The 19,698-nt window shown below is 47.5% G+C and overlaps 1 protein-coding gene across 3 annotated transcripts in view; it reads right to left on the reverse strand.

The window, feature by feature from the left end:
* The window catches only part of ADGRD1 (adhesion G protein-coupled receptor D1), a 122,516-nt gene extending 111,131 nt beyond the window's left edge, over window positions 1-11,385 (reverse strand). The window contains exons 1-3 of one of the 3 annotated variants that reach the window (XM_038574712.1): window positions 10,620-11,385; window positions 10,490-10,526; window positions 1,498-1,581 (exon numbers count right to left, since the gene is read on the reverse strand). In XM_038574712.1, the coding sequence (XP_038430640.1) occupies window positions 1,498-1,581; window positions 10,490-10,526; window positions 10,620-10,682 (184 nt within the window). In that variant the 5' untranslated portion in view covers window positions 10,683-11,385. The remainder of the gene's footprint in view (window positions 1-1,497; window positions 1,582-10,489; window positions 10,527-10,619) is intronic. The other 2 variants (XM_038574710.1, XM_038574711.1) reach the window with 2 other exon arrangements.
* Between the last annotated feature and the right edge of the window lie 8,313 nt (window positions 11,386-19,698).

The raw sequence follows: 19,698 nt of genomic DNA on the forward strand, positions 1-19,698 counted from the left end.
TTCAGCCACAACCTGGTGGTGTCCCAGTGACAATATGACTTTATGAAAATTCCCCACAGGTGTTCAAGACACCAAAAGTTGCTGGTTTGATCACAACAGTGAGTTGTGTTGAGAAGTTAGGAGAGGAATATATTTGAGCTACTGTTTGAAATAACTACTAAAACATTAGTTGCTGTGTCCTGTTGACTTACTCAACAATGAGTTTCCACTTGGGATGATCACTTTTCACAGGCTTTAAAATGAAGGCCCCGAGAAGAGAGATGAGATTGTAATGAGGAGGGCGCAGTCCATTTTAACCTGCACTGGTCATGTAATGGCTCCCACAGGGAGCTTACATCCCTGCAGCACAGACCATGCAGAGAAAACATGGAACTCCAGGCGCGTCTTCATGGCCACCATGGTTTCCCACACGCAGGCGGGCAGAAGGGGAAGCTGAGTGCCCCAGGCTGGCCTTCCACCCTCCTGGAGGACCCTGCTCCTCCACTGCCCTCACTCTGAGGACATCAGTGGCCCAGACTCCAGCCAGAATGCTTCTCAGTTTGCAAATTTTAAAGGAAACATTTTAGAATCTTAGGCAGCAATTTAACAGCAGCATGTTGAGTCACAGGGGTAAGGAAAATGCAGTGTGCTTCTATGGGAAGCATAGTAGTCAGCACTTGGGTTTTTTTTTTTTTTAACTCCATTGCACAGAACCAGAAGAGACACAATGTGAGCATGTGCTAGGATGGGTTGCACAGTAAACCCGTTGCTGTGTATGTCAGCCATCTGACATAATGAAGAGCAATAAGGAAATAAAAAGCAAAATGTAAAAGTATCTATCCCAAGTCTCTCAAAACTTATAATGGGAAAAAATTTTCTTGCTGGAATGGGAGAAAGTGCTCAGGGGCATCTGAGGTTTCTCCCTATGGCAAGTGTCTGAATTCAGTCAGATAGGGACTGTATTTTCCATGAACTTAGGGAGCTTGGGAGCATCTCAGGTGATATTGGTCTTTTCAAGGGAGCCACCAGTGACATGTGCAGAAGCTGAGTGGTAAGTGGGAGTACCTCCGTGAGTGAAACGATGACCTCACAAATGTGCGGGTTAGTCCTGGTTGGCACGCCCTTTGACCCTAGACTCAGAGCGACCCCTGTTTTGGCAGGCTTGGAGAGAATGCCCATTTCGTCACCTAGAAAACGTAAATCTAGACTCATGGGTAGATTAAACCACAATCTGCAGAGCTTTAAGCTCCAAACAGCTGCTTTCACTTCAAGGTTATTGTGGGGGAAGCACACACGTTAATATTTCGAATCATAAGTTCTGTCTTTCAATGATAAACATATATCACTGTTCTAGTTAAATACTTTGGGTTAACAGTGACTAGGGGGAAACTGCACAGTGTGTGCTAATCTCCACTGTCCTGGCATCGAGGTGGATGCTGTCCACGTCCATCTCCCGTAATCCCCCCAACCCCAAACCACCAGTTCCTGGGCCTGGGATTTCTCACGACCCATGTCTACCTCCAGTTGTATCCTGAAGTTCATGGATCCCATCCACATTTTCCAATGGCCAGTAATGGGAAGCAGAAGCCAAGATCTCAAACCCTCGGGGAAAGAAAAGAATAAACATGTTAAATCACCATTAAGAGGGAAGAGCGGCTTACCTTCCACATTGTCAATGGAGGGAGGAGTGACAATATCACAGTGACCGTGGGATTCATTGAAAAGGAATTTGAGGAACCTCCACCGTTGGGGATTTACCCCAAAGATACAGATGCAGTGAAACGCCGGGACACCTGCACCCCGATGTTTATAGCAGCAATGGCCACGATAGCCAAACTGTGGAAGGAGCCTCAGTGTCCATCGAAAGATGAATGGATAGAGAAGATGTGGTTTATGTATACAATGGAATATTACTCAGCCATTAGAAATGACAAATACCCACCATTTGCTTCAACGTGGATGGAACTGGAGGGTATTATGCTGAGTGAAGTAAGTCAGTCGGAGAAGGACAAACATTATATGTTCTCATTCATTTGGGGAATATAAATAATAGTGAAAGGGAATATAAGGGAAGGGAGAAGAAATGTGTGGGAAATATCAGAAAGGGAGACAGAACGTAAAGACTGCTAACTCTGGGAAACTAACTAGGGGTGGTAGAAGGAGAGGAGGGCGGGGGGTGGGAGTGAATGGGTGACGGGCACTGGGGGTTATTCTGTATGTTAGTAAATTGAACACCAATAAAAAATAAATTAAAAAAGAAAGAAAAGAAAAGAAAAGAAAAGGAATTTGAATAAATTCAACACACGCTCTGGGTTTAAAAAAAAAGAACTCTTAATGAATTATAAATGGATGAATACTTCCTTAGCAGGATAAAGTGTGATGAATAGGAAAGAACAGCTATCTCTGACCACAGGGAACAAAAGCCACCAGGCATAAAGGGGCCACACAAGAAGCGTGTCCATTAAGGTCAGGAGAAAGGCAAGAGTATCCACTATCCTATGATTGCTTTATAACTGTTTTTTTATAACCTTATACAATCACTTGAGAGAAAGAAATAAGGTTAAAATGATTTGAAAAGAGGGAGAAACCAGCACCAATATTACTAACATCGTGTAAGGCTTTTGACAAACAACTCCTAGTTTGATTGTAACAATAACCTATAAGGTAATGATATTGTTTGCCTATTTGTAGAGATGAGGGGCCGATGATTCTTCAGAGATCACCCCACTGGGTGGTTTGACATGAGGCTCACCCCAAGTCTCCCCAGGATGGCTCCTGGCCTTTCTTTCTTGCCCTTCTTCCAACATACTAACAATTAACTGCTTCAGGATTTCCTTTATGACCCTTGTACTTTGAGTAGACATGATTTCATGCAGATAGACTGTGTCCTACTCTGCTCGTCTCACTCCACACCCTGCAAACTATTTGCTTGCCCCTATCCAGCTCCATGGTGGGGTCTTGGGGACAGTCTCTGGGGGCACCACACCCCCATGTGCTCAGCCCCCCACCTGACTCCAATCTGCTCCCGGGTCAGCTCTCTGTGATCAGTTTGCAAAAGTGGACTTAATGGCCCAGATGACTACATGATCATCAACCACCCGAAGTGTCTGCCAGGTCATCAAGAAGTAAAAATAAAGTAGTCTCTGAGTTATACATGGTAGAAAAAAAATGTTGAAAGAGGAGATAACACAACATTATTTTCAAATGAGGTATGCCTAATAAAGAGAATGAAAAAATGAAACATCCTTACAAATAAGGAAAGAATTTGGTAAATGAAGACTTGTTAACACACCATGAAAGCAGCGAGTAAGGAAGTTTATACAGATGTGATGTGTGAAAGTCAATAGTTTCCCTGTATTCAAACAATAACACAAAAACAGAATGGAAGGAAAGTTCTCATTTGTAAATGCAGCCCACAAAGAGAAGACATTTAAGTCCTAAAGAATAAGAGCCATACAAAACTCTCACCAAGAAAACAATAAGATAATACCGAGGGAGGTACAAGAACCCTTGAATAAATGAAGAATTGTTTAAGCTATTTTTGGAAAAGAGAACTCAAAATCATAAGAATGCCAACCAACACTTGAATTCATATATAAACACGAGGAAATTTGTTGTAAACATGCTGAGAGATGCTGTGTGAGAGGAAGCTCATTATGGAGCTTATCTAGAAAATGAAATAAGCAAGAATAACCAACAAGCCTGTAGGGAGCTAGGAAAGGGTGAAGGGGGTGACCAGCTCTCCCACAGAGTAAGACCTGTCATGAGGTCACACTGACAAAGACCATCTAGCACCGCAAAGGAATAGACAGTTCAATGGAAAACACCCATAAATATCCCCCAAGCACATATGAATCTAGTTTATGATAAAAGTGGTGTTTTAAACCAGAGGAGAAACACTCAACAGAAGCTTTCAGAGCCAACTAGCCATCTACAAAAAAACAAGATCCTTAACTCACCCTCTACCATAACAATTTCCAGAAGCATCAAACCTTAAACATAATAAAAATAAAACACAAAAGCTTCTGAGGAAATCAGGTGATAAATCTATGTAATTTTTTTAAAATTTCTGTACATAAAAATAAATCAAGCTACATTAAACTGGGGAGTGATGTTTATGGAATATGAGGACAGAAATGTACTGATTTTTTTTAAAAATTGCTTTAAATTTATTGCATTAATTAAAACTCTTGCTATTAAGAAAATGTAAACCAACAGAACATTGGGGGCCAAGGAGATAAACAGGCAGTTCTAGAAAAAAGAAATGCAAAATATTTTTTAAATCTATGAAAAGATGTTCAACCTTGCTCATAATTTTTAGAGGCCTGTTAAAGTGACAAGGAGCTCACGTGTCCCAGCTTACCCAGCCGACTGACAAACAGATGTAGTAAGGCAGCGAGTTCTCCCACATTTTTGGTGGAAAGTACAGCCTTTCCGGAGGGCAGTACATCAATGAGTATACAAATTTTAAGTGCACTTTGATTTAGTAACTCAGCTCCTAGAAGTCTATTCTAGAGATAGACTCACACATAGGAACAGAGAGCTATGTACAATGGTATTGGCTGCAGGATTTTTTTTATAGTATCGAAAGTGTGTGAACAGGCTAAATGCTCATCAGGAGAGGGGGTGGGTGAGAAGTACAGAACATCTACATCATGGATCAGCATGTGACTAGGAATAACCAGGCTGATCCACCTGTCCTGATGTGAAATGTTCCTTAAGCTGTGTTGTCAAAAAATCAAGGTGAGAGAAAGAAAGAGTTAGTATCAATTACTTGCAGAAAACGCAACTATTCTGCAGGAAGGAAGAAGGGAAGAAATGGGAAGGGAGAGAGAGAGATTTGCATAGATAGCCTGGGAATGGATGGCAGTATTTTAGTGGTGAGGAACTTGAGGAACTGGATGTAAGATGTAAGAAGAGTTATATTCCTTTGTATTTCTGCTCTTTTCAAATATGTGGACATGTATTCCCTTAAAAACTTGAAATTTGAAGACATGTGCCTCAAGCTGATATCTGCTAGGTCCTCCTCTAGCAATGCAACGTTGAAACTCTGAAATGTAAAAATCAAAATACTCATTTCCATTTCTACTATGCTTTTTTCCCCCTAAAATGTAGGATATTCATTTTGAAGATGGGAAACATCATTGACTTGCTATTGAATTCATTGAGGGCAGGTGGGGGCGGAGAGGGGGGATCAGAAGAGGGAATGACATCCATCGTGCAAAGAACAGGTGTGATATCATCACAACACACATTGTGATAAAGTAAATGCTATGGATGGTAAATCCTTCCCCGTTAGCCCATTTACAACCAGCCACCACCTGTTCTGTGCAGAAAAGCTGACAAGAGGCGAAGGGGGTGGTCCCCCCTGAAGGGTCTTGCTCACACAGGAAGCCCCCCATGCTAGCAAGAATCTGTGGGAGAAGGGGGCTGGGGTCCGCAGAGGGCCTGCTATCCTGTTATCACCGCACTCCAGACTAGCACAAGGCCCTGCTGCACTGCCCAGTCTTGTTCCAGCAAGTTGGCCCGACAGACTGGAAATACGTAGAGGAGGGGCTGCAGACTGAAGTGTCCACAGGGGCCGGGGAGAATATTCACGAGGTCACCCACGTGGCAGGCCCAGTGGAGCAGAATCACAGCAGGAGCTGGAAACAGGAGCTGCTGCTGCTGGGCCACGGGGCTCAGGAGCTGGGCTGCACCTGGGGCCCACTGGGAAGCATGTGTCCTGTCTGAGGACCGGAACCTCTCGGACCGGGTCACTGTGGCTCTGCAGGGAGGTGTGCCTAGCCAGCCAGTTCTTCCACTTTTAGAGAGAAGTCAGAAACCCCAATTTTGCAGATTCTTTGTTTGAAGTCTCCCCAAATCTCAATGTTAGCAACTAAGGTGATTATTTTAATTAAAACATTGCATGGTGCTAACAAGATGTGCCTAGGAACGAAATTCTACATGTAGGTCCCCCTTTACAACCTAAGACATAAACAACCCATGGCCCTAAAAGTGTCATCAGAACAAGCAAATCACATTCTGTTGGGAATAAGAAAGACCTTCTGAGATCTCCAGGTTATACAAGCACCCTGGTTTCCACCAGATAAAGACTACATGTCTGTTAGACAAGAAAGCAAGCCTAGTGATGACATGGCTCATCCTGGGACCTCTGACCCTGAAGAATGAGAGAGGGGGAGGGGGTGTCCAGCCTAAACCACCCAGTTATAAAGAGTTCTCCAGAAATAATTCTCATCTCTATGCAATGTGTCTTGGACTCAGGTTGGTGAGGAGCAGGGAAACAGGAGAGCTGATGCTCCAAAGGAGTGTTAATAAAAACTTCCCTTTATTGTCATCAACTTTTCCTCCAGATCCTGCATGCCCACCCCTTCCCTATGACTCATTCTTGGTGTCAGCCAACAGGAACCCTCATCCCCTGAAGCTGTAGGGAAGAATGTCCCAGAATCCCATGGCTCCATTCAATAGATGTCTACACTGTGGAGGTAAGTTGATCCTCATCTGTTGCTGAGCTGGCTCCGCTCCATCTTTCTCGGCTGCACAGGACTGGCCTGCTATGCCCACCACACTTGCGGTCTGGAATGCTCTTCTCACGGCCAGCACAAGTGTCCCTACCGTGGGAGCCTCAGCCTAGGTGACAGCCACCACCACGCTCAGCTCTTTCTGACAGCTCCTCACTTGTTTGCCCATGGCACTTACTATTATTTGAATATTTTTGTTTGTTAATATATTTGTTGTGTCAGACTCTCTGATCCATCTGTACCACATTCTCACGTCTAACACCAGGCCTAGAGCGGGGGTGTCTGCCTGTCTGTGTAATCCAGACACTTGGATTCTCCTCAAGATGGTACTCTTAGTGATTAATCTTTTTAAAAATATAGGCAGAATGGGTGATGAAATGCAATCATGAATAAATGAATGTATAAACATAGAAATAATATATATACATATAATTCTGAAACTATATACACCCCAAAAATCTCTATTGGCCAAATTTCCATTTATTCAATAGACTATAGATATTATTTTTTAAAATTCCATCATAAACACTTTTCTTTGCACTAGGAAGATGAAGAATGACGTTTCTACTGAGGCTTACTGGTTCTGACCATCCCTTGCAGACCACACAGCACTGTGGTGGTGACAGACATTAACCCACCTATTGTAGTGATCATTTTGCAACATGTGCAAATATCGAGCCATTACATTGGATGCCTGAAACTAAAATAAAGTTGTATGTCAATTATATACCTCAATAAAAAATATATATATATATATATGTAAATAAAGGAACAAATTGTTGATTTGCACAGAGAAAATCTAGTAGGGACCATAGGGAATTACACCACCACCACCATTGGCATTGGTCTCCCAGACCTGCAAACAGGGCCACGAGGGTAGCTATCTTGACCTCCCAGAGTTGGGCAGGAACCAGCTGTTCCGTGTGCCCTGGGGCCAGGGAACTGTTGGATAACGGAGTTTTATAAGGTTCCTTTTCCTCATTAGAGAAGCTATTTAAAAGACATTTTGGTAAACTGTTTAAATGTCCGGCAATTTCTTGGTTGATGCCATTTATGGGTTTAGGATTATCAAGCATCAGGCTCCCAAGCGCTACTCTCCAAAAGGAGAAAGGACTCGGCAGCCTAGGGCCAGGGGAGATGTTTAATGCTGTAACCCTTCTCCAGAATGACAGCCCACAGTCATAGATAAACACAGATAATACAAAGGCACAGAGTGATCTAAAGTTGTCTTTCAATTCTTTACGGAGCTAAATATCTATGCGGTAGAGACACACATCTGGCAAACACCTCATCACCTGGGCTAGTGTGGATGGATGAGGCCAATGACCATGCCCCCAGGAGCTGCCATGGGGCAGGCCGGCCCTCCTCACCGATTCCGCTCACCCACAGCTGGCGGTGCACAGTCAGGCCAACACCGGCCAAGCACCCCCTGTGTGTGGGGCGGTGCACTAGGTCACGGCCAGGCAGGGAAGGCTTGTGAGTCCCAGCAGGACCTCAAAAAGGCAGTCTGGAGTGGCCACAGTGGAAACAGGACCCTCCTGGAGGCTTGCCCGAAGTCCTGTGCACACCTCCCACTCTGCACCTACCACAGCCTCGTGGCCCTGAGTCCCCTCACATGGCTGAGCCCGCGGGAGCTCCCGCAGCCACCACCGCGTCCTGCCTGGCGAGCTCAGGCCAAGCACCTGCTCTCTCTGGAAGATATGCTGCTTGCCTGCAGGAGAGCGTGGGCTCCCTAAGAGGACCCTGTGAGGACCCCACAGAATCTATGTCCGAGCACCCATTATGTTAGCACCTTTATATGCCGCTCTGAGTTTCTTAGACTTCAAGGCTGCAATTCACAGAGAGGCATCCCAAGGGTTTGCAAATGCTCCCCCTTCAGGAACAGGCTGCCTGCACGGCTCTTGGTCTGTGAGGGGCGCCCTTGACAGGTGCTGGGCCAGGCTCTCCTCAGTGGGGCTCCCCCCTGGGCCCTGACTTTCACCCCCAGAAGCCTGAAGGAGGGCGGCCTCCAGGCACCGGTGTGTACACAGACTGTCAGGGGCAAGGGCTTCTCTGCTGGAGATGGGGTGAGCAGAGCGCACAATGTGGAGAGAGTAGATGGCATAAGGACCAGAGAGGTGGGGGAGGGAGGAGATGGGGCAGAGAGATAAGGGGAGACGGAGAGAGACAGAGCGACAGAGACAGAGAGAGATAGAGACAGAGAGATGGAGATACAGAGACAGTGAGAGACAGAGGGAGATAGAGATGGTGAGAGAGAGATAGAGACAAAGATAGACACAGAGATAGAGATACAGAGAGACTCAGAGAAATAGAGACACAGAGACAGAAATGCAGAGAGAAGGAAGGAGGGGAGGAGGAAGAAAACACAAGCAGTTGGGTCTTGTCCACAAGGGAACACCCACGATCGTGTCCAGGTGCGTCAGCCTCTGTCATTAGGGTAGAGAAGGAGGGAGGAAGACCAGGTGATGAACTATCAGCAGGGTGGTGGCGAAGGGAACAGGTGAGACCTGGGACATGGGAAGTGAGACAAGAAGGGAACCCATGGGCATGGACGTGGGTAAGAGGGCCGAACAGCTTCAGCTCTCCAGGAAGGCTTGCGTGCTCACTGTTATCCACGCTCATCTGCACTACTGTCACATTTCCAAGCCACTAGTTATGGAGGAGACTGAGTGAGCTTCCACCCCAAGTTAGAGTGTGAGACGAGCAATGTTTCCACTTGGAGCAGAGACTGAATTCAAACCACTCCTTGCAGCTGAGGGTCAAGGGTATGTGGGTAGGTGTGTGTGCATGCATGTGGGTAGGTCTGGACAGGTTTGGACACATGTAAATACATGTGGGTGGGTATGGACACGTGCATGTGTGTGGATACATGTGCAGATGCAATGTGGCCAGGGCACAATCTGCAGACCACATCCCGCTTTCTTGCCCACACTGAGCAAGCAGCCTGGGTCTCGGGGGCTGCCTTGCCCCCATCTGCCTACCGGCACCTCTCATCTCTTGTGTACTGGAGATCCAGCAGAAGCCACAGCTGGCCCCAGCAGGAAGGCGAGAGCTTCAGGGAGACACACACTGCTCGGTGTGAGCCCTTATCTCTTCCTGTGAGCACTGTAGTTGGGGGACAGGGGCTCATGGAAATTCAGGGCCTTCACACCTTTTCAACAGAAGATATAACTTGGATGTGTGGGTGGAAGAGAAATGGCAGCACCACAGCCACAGAAACAGGTCGTCTGGGCCATAACAGACGTCCAGCCTGGCTGGATCAGTCATGAAGGAGACAGGCCCAGCCCCACGACCGAGGTCCCGGCGCTCCTAGCAGAGGCCTGGTCTTGCACCTGGGTGGCCCAGAACACTCTCTGTACCCAGGAGGAGGCCGGGCTGCAGGTGACAGTGGCCAGGGCGGCGGGGCTCAGAGGCAGAGGCTGCTCACCAGTGGGTTAGGGTTTGTTGACATGGCTCTGGGCACGGGCTCAGGGACCTCGGTGGGTTCCTCACCCGCATGCACAGATGGCCAGGAAACCGACGGTGTGGCATCTGCTCACCGGGCCCCCTCCTTCCATATGCCTGCACCTGCGACACGGCCAGACCACTCAGGGACGACGTGCAGACTGAGGACTCACACCGGCCCAAGGACCATGAGCCCCAGCAGGGACGGGGACAGAGAGGACGGAGCCCTGAGTCAGCATGAAGGCTCACGGCATGAGTTAGGACAGCAGACAGACAGCGTGCACCTTCCCTTCATCGTGAGGTAGCAATGACCAAGAGCCAGAGGCCTCTGGGTGGCAGCCGTGGCTGGGGATACCCAGGTCTGACGCCAGGATGAGCAGAGCGCCAGGAGACAAAGGGCAGGGCAGCCAGCGGGGACGGGACGGAGGGAACCACGGAAGGGCCGCTGTCTGCTGGCCTCGGGGACAAGCAGCCACACCGTGTGGGGATCCCCGAGCCACATGGGAGGGCAGGTGGTGGTTGGCGCAGGAAGCACCCTCCCTTACCTGGATGGGCCGGTGACCCGGAGCAGACTCGATGCACCTGCACACAAAAGACGGGAGCGTCAGCCGTGGCGGGATAGCCACAGGCAGAAAGGTTGAGTCTCCCCCCAGGAAGAGCCCCTGGGGCCCTCACCTGGAAAGCGCAGTAGAGCAGCAGCAGCCAGGAGTGCCCGCGCCGGAGCCACAGCTTCCTCATGACTCCTCCAAGGCACGGACTTCCCGGGATCACGAGAAATTCCCGAGGGTCCCCGCGGAGACCGCTCCCTAACTTTCACTTCCCTGGGAAACCAACATCCTCACAAGTTCCACAGAGAAAAAGACCTGCTTCTCTTCCGCGGGTGACGCGCTGCTGTCCTGGAGAGCTCCCAGTGTCTCTTCCCGGTCCCCAAACCCGAACCAAGAATGCTCGGGCCGGGCGGGCGGGGAGCGCAGAGCCCCGCGGGACAGTCCCCGGGCCTCCTGCTCGCTTTCCCCCCACGGGTCCCAGGCCGGCTCCACCGGCTCCACCCTCCACCGTGGCCTGGAACCCGACCCCTCTCGCACCCTGCAGTGGGCAGAGCAAGGCGACTTTGGAAGGAGCGGGTCCCTGCGCCCCCGCTGGCCGGCTCCTCTGCTCTGACTCAGCCGCAGCCCTGCTGCCTCTGGCCCAGCACTGGGTGGGGAAGGAATGATGTCAGGCTCTCTCCTCAAACTTTGTTCTGCTCTGCCTCCCTATTTATACCCCTCGCTGCTGCGTCCTTTCTGGGTCCTAACACCAGCCTGTGGACAGCTGGCGCACCAACAGGCTTGGCGTCTGCGGGGATCAGATGCTCCCCCGCCAGCACCCTCGAGCTCAGAGTGAATGTCCAGAAAGGGAAAACGTACAACAGACCGCAACTGTGTTGAGAGCTGAGCCTTGTTTACCAGCAGACAAGATGGTGATACACAGATGGCAAAGGGAAATAAACCACACCCACGGGTCCCCAGATAAGTGCTGACCACATTTTTCTCCTTAACCCTTTCAGAGGCAATGATTATTTAGAGGGTCCTCAGTGTAATGACACCAAACCCCATATCCACCAGCATCCAGGATCCTGTCCTCCAGGGGATAACAGTCAGACCCTGAGACATCCCAAGCCTCAGTTTACTCAAGACGAAAAGTTGATCATCTACCCCAGATCCAGAGGTACACGAGCACAGTCAGGGCTGCAGTTTGCTCTGACTTGACCGGTGCTCACCTTCCTGGGCTGTCTCCAGCACCTGCCAGCTGTGTGTTCCCAGCAAGTTACTGACCCTCCCTGTGCTTCCGACTCCTAGTCTTTGAGCTGGAGGTGGCAATTCCTACCCCACAGGGCTGTAATGAGAAATGAGGTGACACAGAGGAGGCCCCTGAAGCCATGCTTGGGAACCACGTAGCACTCCATAAATGTTCACTATCATTTGTGGGAAATAAATGTCACTCAATAAAAGTCAGCTGCGATGACTATTCTAAAGTAGACAGTAACACCCATTAAATGTTAGTTGAGAACATTGTCTCCTTTGTCTTGACTTTAAATGGAATAAAGTCCTGAATCCAAGCACTTCCTAAAGAGGACACGAAAATGACTTCCAGTCTCTGTGGCAGGAGGGAGGTAAGGAACCCCCCCAACTCATGATGTTAAATGTGAGGTGATTGTCTTGGTTCCAGGTGCTGCCCCAGCCTCCCACGGGCCCTTCGGCCTCCCCACGTGGCCACAGAGGGTTCCAGGCCCTCCAGGAGCAGTAGCCTATCTCCCGTGCTGGAAAGCCCTGATGGCCAACTCCCAGGGCATTTAAACAGTGACCTTTACCCTGCTACCCTAGGCTGACCTCCCAGGAAAACCATTTTACTGTCCGTGTCCTCACAAGTCCACCTCGGGCTGCCTCCACAGACACGCCGGCAGCACGGACATTCCTCCCAGGTCCGGACTGACCATCACTGGACAGACCTCACTCTGGGTGGACACATCCCACTTCCATGGCTGAACAAAGCCCGCGGGGGCCTCTTTTATAACAGCAGATGTCATCAGATCACGGAGGCACCCAACTCGATGGCAGGAATAAACACTGGAGAGAAAGCAAACTCAGCAGCCAGTGTCTACACTCACCCTCAGACTGGATTTTGATCCAAGCCCAGACCGGGAGCTTGTACTAATTCACCTCACCTGCCCCTTCCCACTTCTCCTTCTGATGCTGAGATGAGCCCACCTTCACTCAAAGTGGCAGTTCCCAGAGGTGTGCCGATTTTGGAGGTGCGGGCAGGAGCAGGGCTGGGGCAGCATCCTGGCCCCAGGGCCCCCTCCCAGAAACTCTCCCTGTCGGAAGTCTGCGATGTCCAGCCTTCATCTCGCGGCTGTGACCGCAACGCGAGCCCCGTGTGAGCAGGGACATTCTCTGCCTTGTTCCTTCCATATCCTCAGCCCTGAGAACAGCCCTGGTCTTGCAGAGCCATCGGTGACACCCCGCCACTCGGTGTGCGTGCTGCTGTGACTCATGCGCATCGTGACATGCTCGCCACCGCTGGCCCTCTCTTTCAGACATACACAGAGGAAAAGAAAAACAATGTTTCTTCCTTGTCCTGAGAACTCTCAGAACCTACTCTCCTCCAGGACGTTCCCGTAAACACACGGTGGTGGTCAGCACGCTGGGCGTGCGTCCCCTGTCCTTACTTATCTCACTTGTTTGGACCGTGAGCACCTTCCTCCACGCTGCCATCCCGTTGCTGCTGATCTCTTGTTCCAGGTGTTGAGGGCTTTGTTGTTCTCTGAGTCCCCATGGAAGGGAGATCATACAGCATTTGCTTTTTCCTGTCGGACTTATTTCACCCAGCATGATGCTTGTTGCAAAAGGCAGGATGGCTCTTCTTGTGGCCGAGCAATCTGCATTGCATCTATACCCCACATCTTCTGGATCGGACCACCACTGGTGGGCACAGGTGGGTTCTGCATCTTAGCCACTATACGTAATGCTGTAACGAATATGGGGGCATATTCGTTATGAGATGAGATGAGATGAGATGAGATGAGATGAGATGAGATGAGATGAGATGTCTCCTCACCACAGTTGTTATTTTCCTGGGATCTATCCCCGGCACTGGAATTGCTGGATCATATAGCTCAGTACCTAATAGGTATCCAATATTCAATATTTTCTGAGTGTCTGTGTGTTTGACATAAAAGAAAAAAATTTTGTCATGCTTTGGTAAAAGTATATCGGGTTTGTATTGAGATAGACATTAATTAAATATTTTCCATGAAAATATAACATCACTTACATGCAGAATCTAAATAGTTATACTCATAGAAATGTGGTAGAATGGGTTTGGAAGGGGCTGTGGGGCAAGGAAGGAGGGAAAGGCTGTAAATGGGTATGAGCTTCCACTTACAAGATGAGGAAGGTCTGAGGACCTAAGGGGTAACAAGGTGAGGTGACCATAGCTGATAATGGCATGTGGTGTCACTGAAATTTGCTAAGAGAATAGAACTTAAGTGTTCTCATAAAAAAATACATAAATAAATAAACAAGTAAATAAGCCAGGTATGAGGTAATGGATGCATTAAATAAATTCTATTATGGGAACCCCCCCATATATAAATGTATGTATCAAATCATCACATCATATGCTTTAAATATAATGATCTTATTCGTCAATTATACCTTAATAAAGCTGAAAAGAGAAGAAAAAGAAATGACCCTAATTCCCATTAGGCTCTATATTCAGTAAGTGTTTCCAGGGATGAAGCAAAGCATGAAGCTGGCTGAAAATGGAGACATAACTAGGTGATGTATGAAGAGACAGCAGGTGCAAAGTGGACACGTGTCCTCATGCCCATGGGAGGGCAGCCTGGGGCCTCAGGAACAGCATGGGGAGCTGCCCAGAGCAGCTTGGGAGGCTGGAAAGGTTATGGAACCAAGAGTCATTAACGCTCATTACCATCACCCCTTAACAGCAGCTCCCCCAGCCACAGTGCCTTGCAGAAGCCAACGGACCTGTGAGAAGCTGCCAGAGCTGGGTGTGTCCCCTATGGCTGGACATCGCCTTGTGTTAAGCGGTGCAGGCAGCACACGGGTGCTGCAGAAATTGTTAGAGAGCTGGGGGAATGAGCTCAGCCAGGACATTTCATGAAGGAGTCAAGGAATTCTTCCTCTTAAGGGAAGGAAAAACATTCTGGAAAAAGTTATGGAATGGGCTAGCATCCTGGATGCAGTGTGGAGTGCATGATGGACACGTGCTATTCCTGCCAGTCCAGGTTCTGTCCCCTTCTGTTGACAAAGGCATGTGGTCTTCTGGAGAGCACTTCCTTCACCAACACATGTGCTCCTGTTGGCTGTGGGTACCATTGCAGGCACAGGACTGATGGGAACACTCAGCACCTCCACGCCCCAGGTCCTGTGACTGTCCACAGGTGTGTAGGTGACCTACTTGATATCACTGATGCCTTTCCTGGATGGACACCGATCTTTGGGAGAGAAGGCTCCCTCCGCTCCCCCACTGGAGCTGCTAACCCAGAATAGCCTTAATTTAAGGCTTTTGATGACCATTTTTTTCTTACTACAAAGGAAAAAATTATCAACTGTAGAGGAAAAATGGTCAAACTGAAAAAACAGGCAAGGGAGGGATCTGATGAAGTTGGCTGAGCCGCTGGATCCTGCTATACCTCAAGCCAGTTCACTGACCGGCACCAGTAAATGCACACCTGGGTCAAGCAGTTTTGAGCCTGGTTTCTGTCGCTTGCAATTAAGAGTCCTGGCCAGTTCGAGACACCGCAGTAATTTGGCATTCATTGAAACACAGGAACAAGAGGAAAGTGGAGGAGCTGGGGGCTGAGGGAAAAAGACATCCACCCTGCTGGCCTGGTTTCCCAGATGCCTCTCCTTCATCTCCCAGCCTCACTTCTTATTCCTGCCACATTAGGACAATCAGCACCACAATTGCTTCTACCAGCCTCACTCCCAGCAGCGATTCTCCTGTGGGCCAGGGTGGGCCTCTCCCACCTAGCAGGTGCGACATCTGGGGAAGCCCATGGGCACAGGAACAAGCATGCAGAAATGGGGGTGCTTCATGAGCACCACTGAGCCAAGAGTAGGGACTCAGCAGATAAACATGGCCCCTTCCCCTCCACTGTAACATAGCAGCTCAAGTCGCCTGGAACCAATGTCCCTGCCTGCTTGCTCCCCTGGTATGCCTTTGCCCCCAGAATCACACACTCAAGTACACTCACACATAAGTCTCTGCAGGCTCTGCTTCTGGAGAACCAGGGATAAGACCTTACACCAGGCACGGTCCCATGGGTCTCAGGCAACCACGGACAGGCTTCAAAAGTCAGTGACTGCCCTGATACTGCACACGCAGCTCTGCTTAGAGGCTCACAAGTGACCTTTTGGGGGGTAAAGAAACTGTTTAGTTGGCGAGGAGTGTTTCAGCATGAAGATACATGGCAGATATTGCTAACTGCCCTCTTCTTCATTCTCTCGATGCAGAATCCCAAGTGTATTTGATTAATACTGGTGTATTTAAGCTCAGTTAAAATGATCACTTGTCACAGGTGGCCAACAGACACCTGAAAAAATGATCACCATCACTCATCATCAGGGAAATGCAAATCAAAGCCACAATGATATATCCCCTCACATCTGTCAGGATGGCTAAAATCAACATTTCAAGAAACAACAGGTGTTGGTGAGGATCCGAAGAAAGGGGAACCCTCTTACACTGTTGGTGGGAATGCAAACTAGTGCAGCCACTCTGGAAAATAGTGTGGAGGTTCTTCAAAAAGTTAAAAGTAGAGCTAGCCTACTATTCAGCAATCACACTACTAGGTATTTACCCAAAGAATACAAAAATAGTAATCCAAAGGGATACATGTGTCCTGATGTTTATAGCAGCATTATTTAGAATAGCCAACAAAGATTTTATTTATTTATTTATAAGAGATACAAAGAGAGAGGCAGAGACATAGGCAGAGGGAGAAGCAGGCTCCATGCAGAAAGCCCGAAGTGGGACTCGATCATGGAATTCCGGGATCACATCCTGAGCCAAAGGCAGATGCTCAACCGTTGAGCCACTCAGGCGTCCCAAATAAAATCTTCAAAAAAATTTTTTTAAACTTATAAATAAATAAATAAATAAATAAACAAACAAACAAACAAATAAATAAATAAAGATTTGGAAGCTGGAAAAAATAGTATTGCTTCCCTTCCAGCCAGGGTAGCCATGTGATTACACAAGATGCAGATGGAAAGGTCTGGCACAGGCTTCTGAGGAAAAACTTTGAAAGCCCAATCCCATTGGCTCTTTGCTCTTCCTGGTGGTTTCTGACCTTGACTCTTTATTCTGGCTAGAATATGGCAGCAGTTAGTAGAAGTGGAGTGGCTCTCAGGCTACCACGGGAATGGAAACCACAAGCTTTTTGTCCTAGGACATAGAAAACTAGAAAAAGCATCACCCTCTACACTAAGAACAGTCCCCCAATCTATAAAATCATCACTTTTCCTGAACCCCATCAGTGAGCAGGGGTCCAGGGAGATTGCCCAGCCTGAGATCTAAGGAAAAAGAGAACATGAGCATTGGCTTGCATGTGTCAGGGTTCAGGAGGAACATGGAGCCCCAGCAAGTGAGAAGAATGCAGTGAAAGACTTATGATGAGTTTGGAATGGCAGGGTGCAAGCTGGTATAAGAACCGGACCCCAGGCAGCTGCAGACAAAGGGGAGCATGCACACCCCCTTAGGCACTTGGCAAGCACTGAGAGGAAAGATGAGAGGCATCTCTCAGAGGAGCACATATGTACAAGTGAGCAGCCCCCACCATGCAGAGTCAGGACGCCTGCTTTGACCCTTCTCCCCAAGGAACAAAGTCCTTAAGTCTCTGGGAGGAGAGGCAATGTTGTGCCCCTAGGGCACAGGAACAGGACCTCTACAGCTAGCGAAAGGCAGAAGGCATGAGCCCCCAAGATCCAAAACATAGGGCCACTAAAGGCTGCAGCTGGACCAGGAAGACAAATTCCTGCACCCCCACCTCATACCAGGCTAGCCAGCAGTAGCAGCATGGGCGTAGAGAGGCCAGAGCACAAGGAGAGACTCTGATGTCCTGGCACACAAGGAAAGCCTGAAGCTGAAGTGGAGCAGGAACACGGAGACATCCCCTCTGCCAAAACAAGGCCTACCCAGAGACGAGACTGTGCCAGAGAGATCAAGCCAACCATGCACTGAATGTGACACAGCAGGAGAACCCAAACCCAGCTCCACTCCAGACCACATGGACTTAACACATGTACACATACACACATGTGTACACATACACATCCATATGCATATACCTATGCATGTATACAAAAACTGTGATGTGCATGCATTTATACAGACACATGTACACACTTGCGTGGAAACACACATACATATGTGTGTGCATATGCACTCTTGCATACTTGCATACAAATACACATACAAGGCATGAATATGCACATACCCACAAATGTGAGCACATGCACATGTATGTGATATGTACATGTGTGAAGTACACATACATGCATCTGTCCCTATGTATACACATGCGCATGATCACATACACGAATAGCTTAGCAAAAAACAGTTGTGCCCATTTTCCAGCATGAATACCACATATGTCAATCTCCATGGCCTTATACACGATGCCCGGCATTTATTCTAAAATAATGACACACACCCAAGAAAGTAAAACCAACCCACCATCAAGAAACAAAACAATCACAATTACAAGGCAGAAAATTTTGAATAACTGTGACCATCACATTCAATGCTTTAGTGGAAAAGAAGGATAACACTCACGTGCAAATGGAGATTATAGGAAGGAATACATATTTCAAGCAGAAACGGTACCACTGAAAATAAAATTGGTAACAGAGCAAGCACTCCTTTTACGAGCCCATCAGGAGACTAGACAAAGGCAGGCAAAGGACCAGTGAACCTTATAATAGGCCGATTAAAAGTATCCAGACTGATGTATAAAGTGAAAATTAAAAGAATATTTTTTAAAAAACAGCATGAAGGGGCAATATTATCATATCAAATAACCTACTACTTGCGTAATTGAAATTCTAGAAGTAGAAGTGTAAAAAGGAGACCAAAAATTTTTTGAAGAGAAAATGGCCAAGAATGGTCAGAAATAATTAAATACACTCAGTTCCAGACTCAAGAAGTTCAGACAATCCCAAAGCAGACAAATACCTCACACCACAACACAGCCCTAGACACATGATCACCAAACTTAGAAAGATCAGACATAAAAGAGAGATGACGAAGGCAGAGGAGGGAAAATACATACGGAGGAACAGAGAATTACAGTGGGCTTAGTGGCAGGAACCACAGGAGCCAAAGGACCATGCAGGAAGCATCTGACGCTCAGGGTGCAGAGAGCTGAGCATCAGCACTGTATCCGGACCTCTCGCTACACCTCTGTCCATATCTACATGAAGGAAAAAGTTTCAAAATGAAGGGGAGGGCAAGGAGTGGAGGATGAGGAATGACTCCCCGTGAGTATAGAATTTCATCTGGGGGGGATGAAAATATTCCGAAATTGGATAGTGGTGATGGTTGTACTTGTGAATATATTTGTGAATATACTTGTGAATAGACTCATGAATGCACTCATGAACATAGTCGTGAAAACACTTGTGAATACATTCATGAATACACTTGTGAATACATTTGAGGATACACTTGGGAATGTACTCATAAATACACTGATGAATAGACTTGTGAATACACTCATGAATACACTCATGAATATAGTTATGAATACACTCATGAATACACTTGTGAATACATTTGAGAATACACTTGGGAATGTACTTGTGAATACACTGATGAATAGATTCGTGAATACACTCGTGAATATATCTGTGAATGTACTGTAAATATTGTGACTATGCTAAGTATCATTAAATTTTATGAATATTGTGAATATACTAAAAATCACTGAATTTTACATTTTAATATATGTGCTGCCAAAGTGAGCTGAATTTTCCATTTTAAAGGAATGGATTTTATGGTGTGTTAATTATATCTCAATGAAAAATAAAAGAGAAATAAACACTTTTTCAGATGAGCACACGCTGGGAGAATACAGTACCAGCAGACCAGCACAACAAGAAGTGTAAAAGAACATGACATTGGTCACACCTGGATCTACAGGAAGAAGGAAGATCTCCAGAAATGGTTACAGTTGATGTGAGTAGGA

This window comes from Canis lupus, chromosome 26 (assembly GCF_011100685.1).
Source record: "Canis lupus familiaris isolate Mischka breed German Shepherd chromosome 26, alternate assembly UU_Cfam_GSD_1.0, whole genome shotgun sequence".
In the NCBI taxonomy this organism is placed as follows: domain Eukaryota; kingdom Metazoa; phylum Chordata; class Mammalia; order Carnivora; family Canidae; genus Canis; species Canis lupus.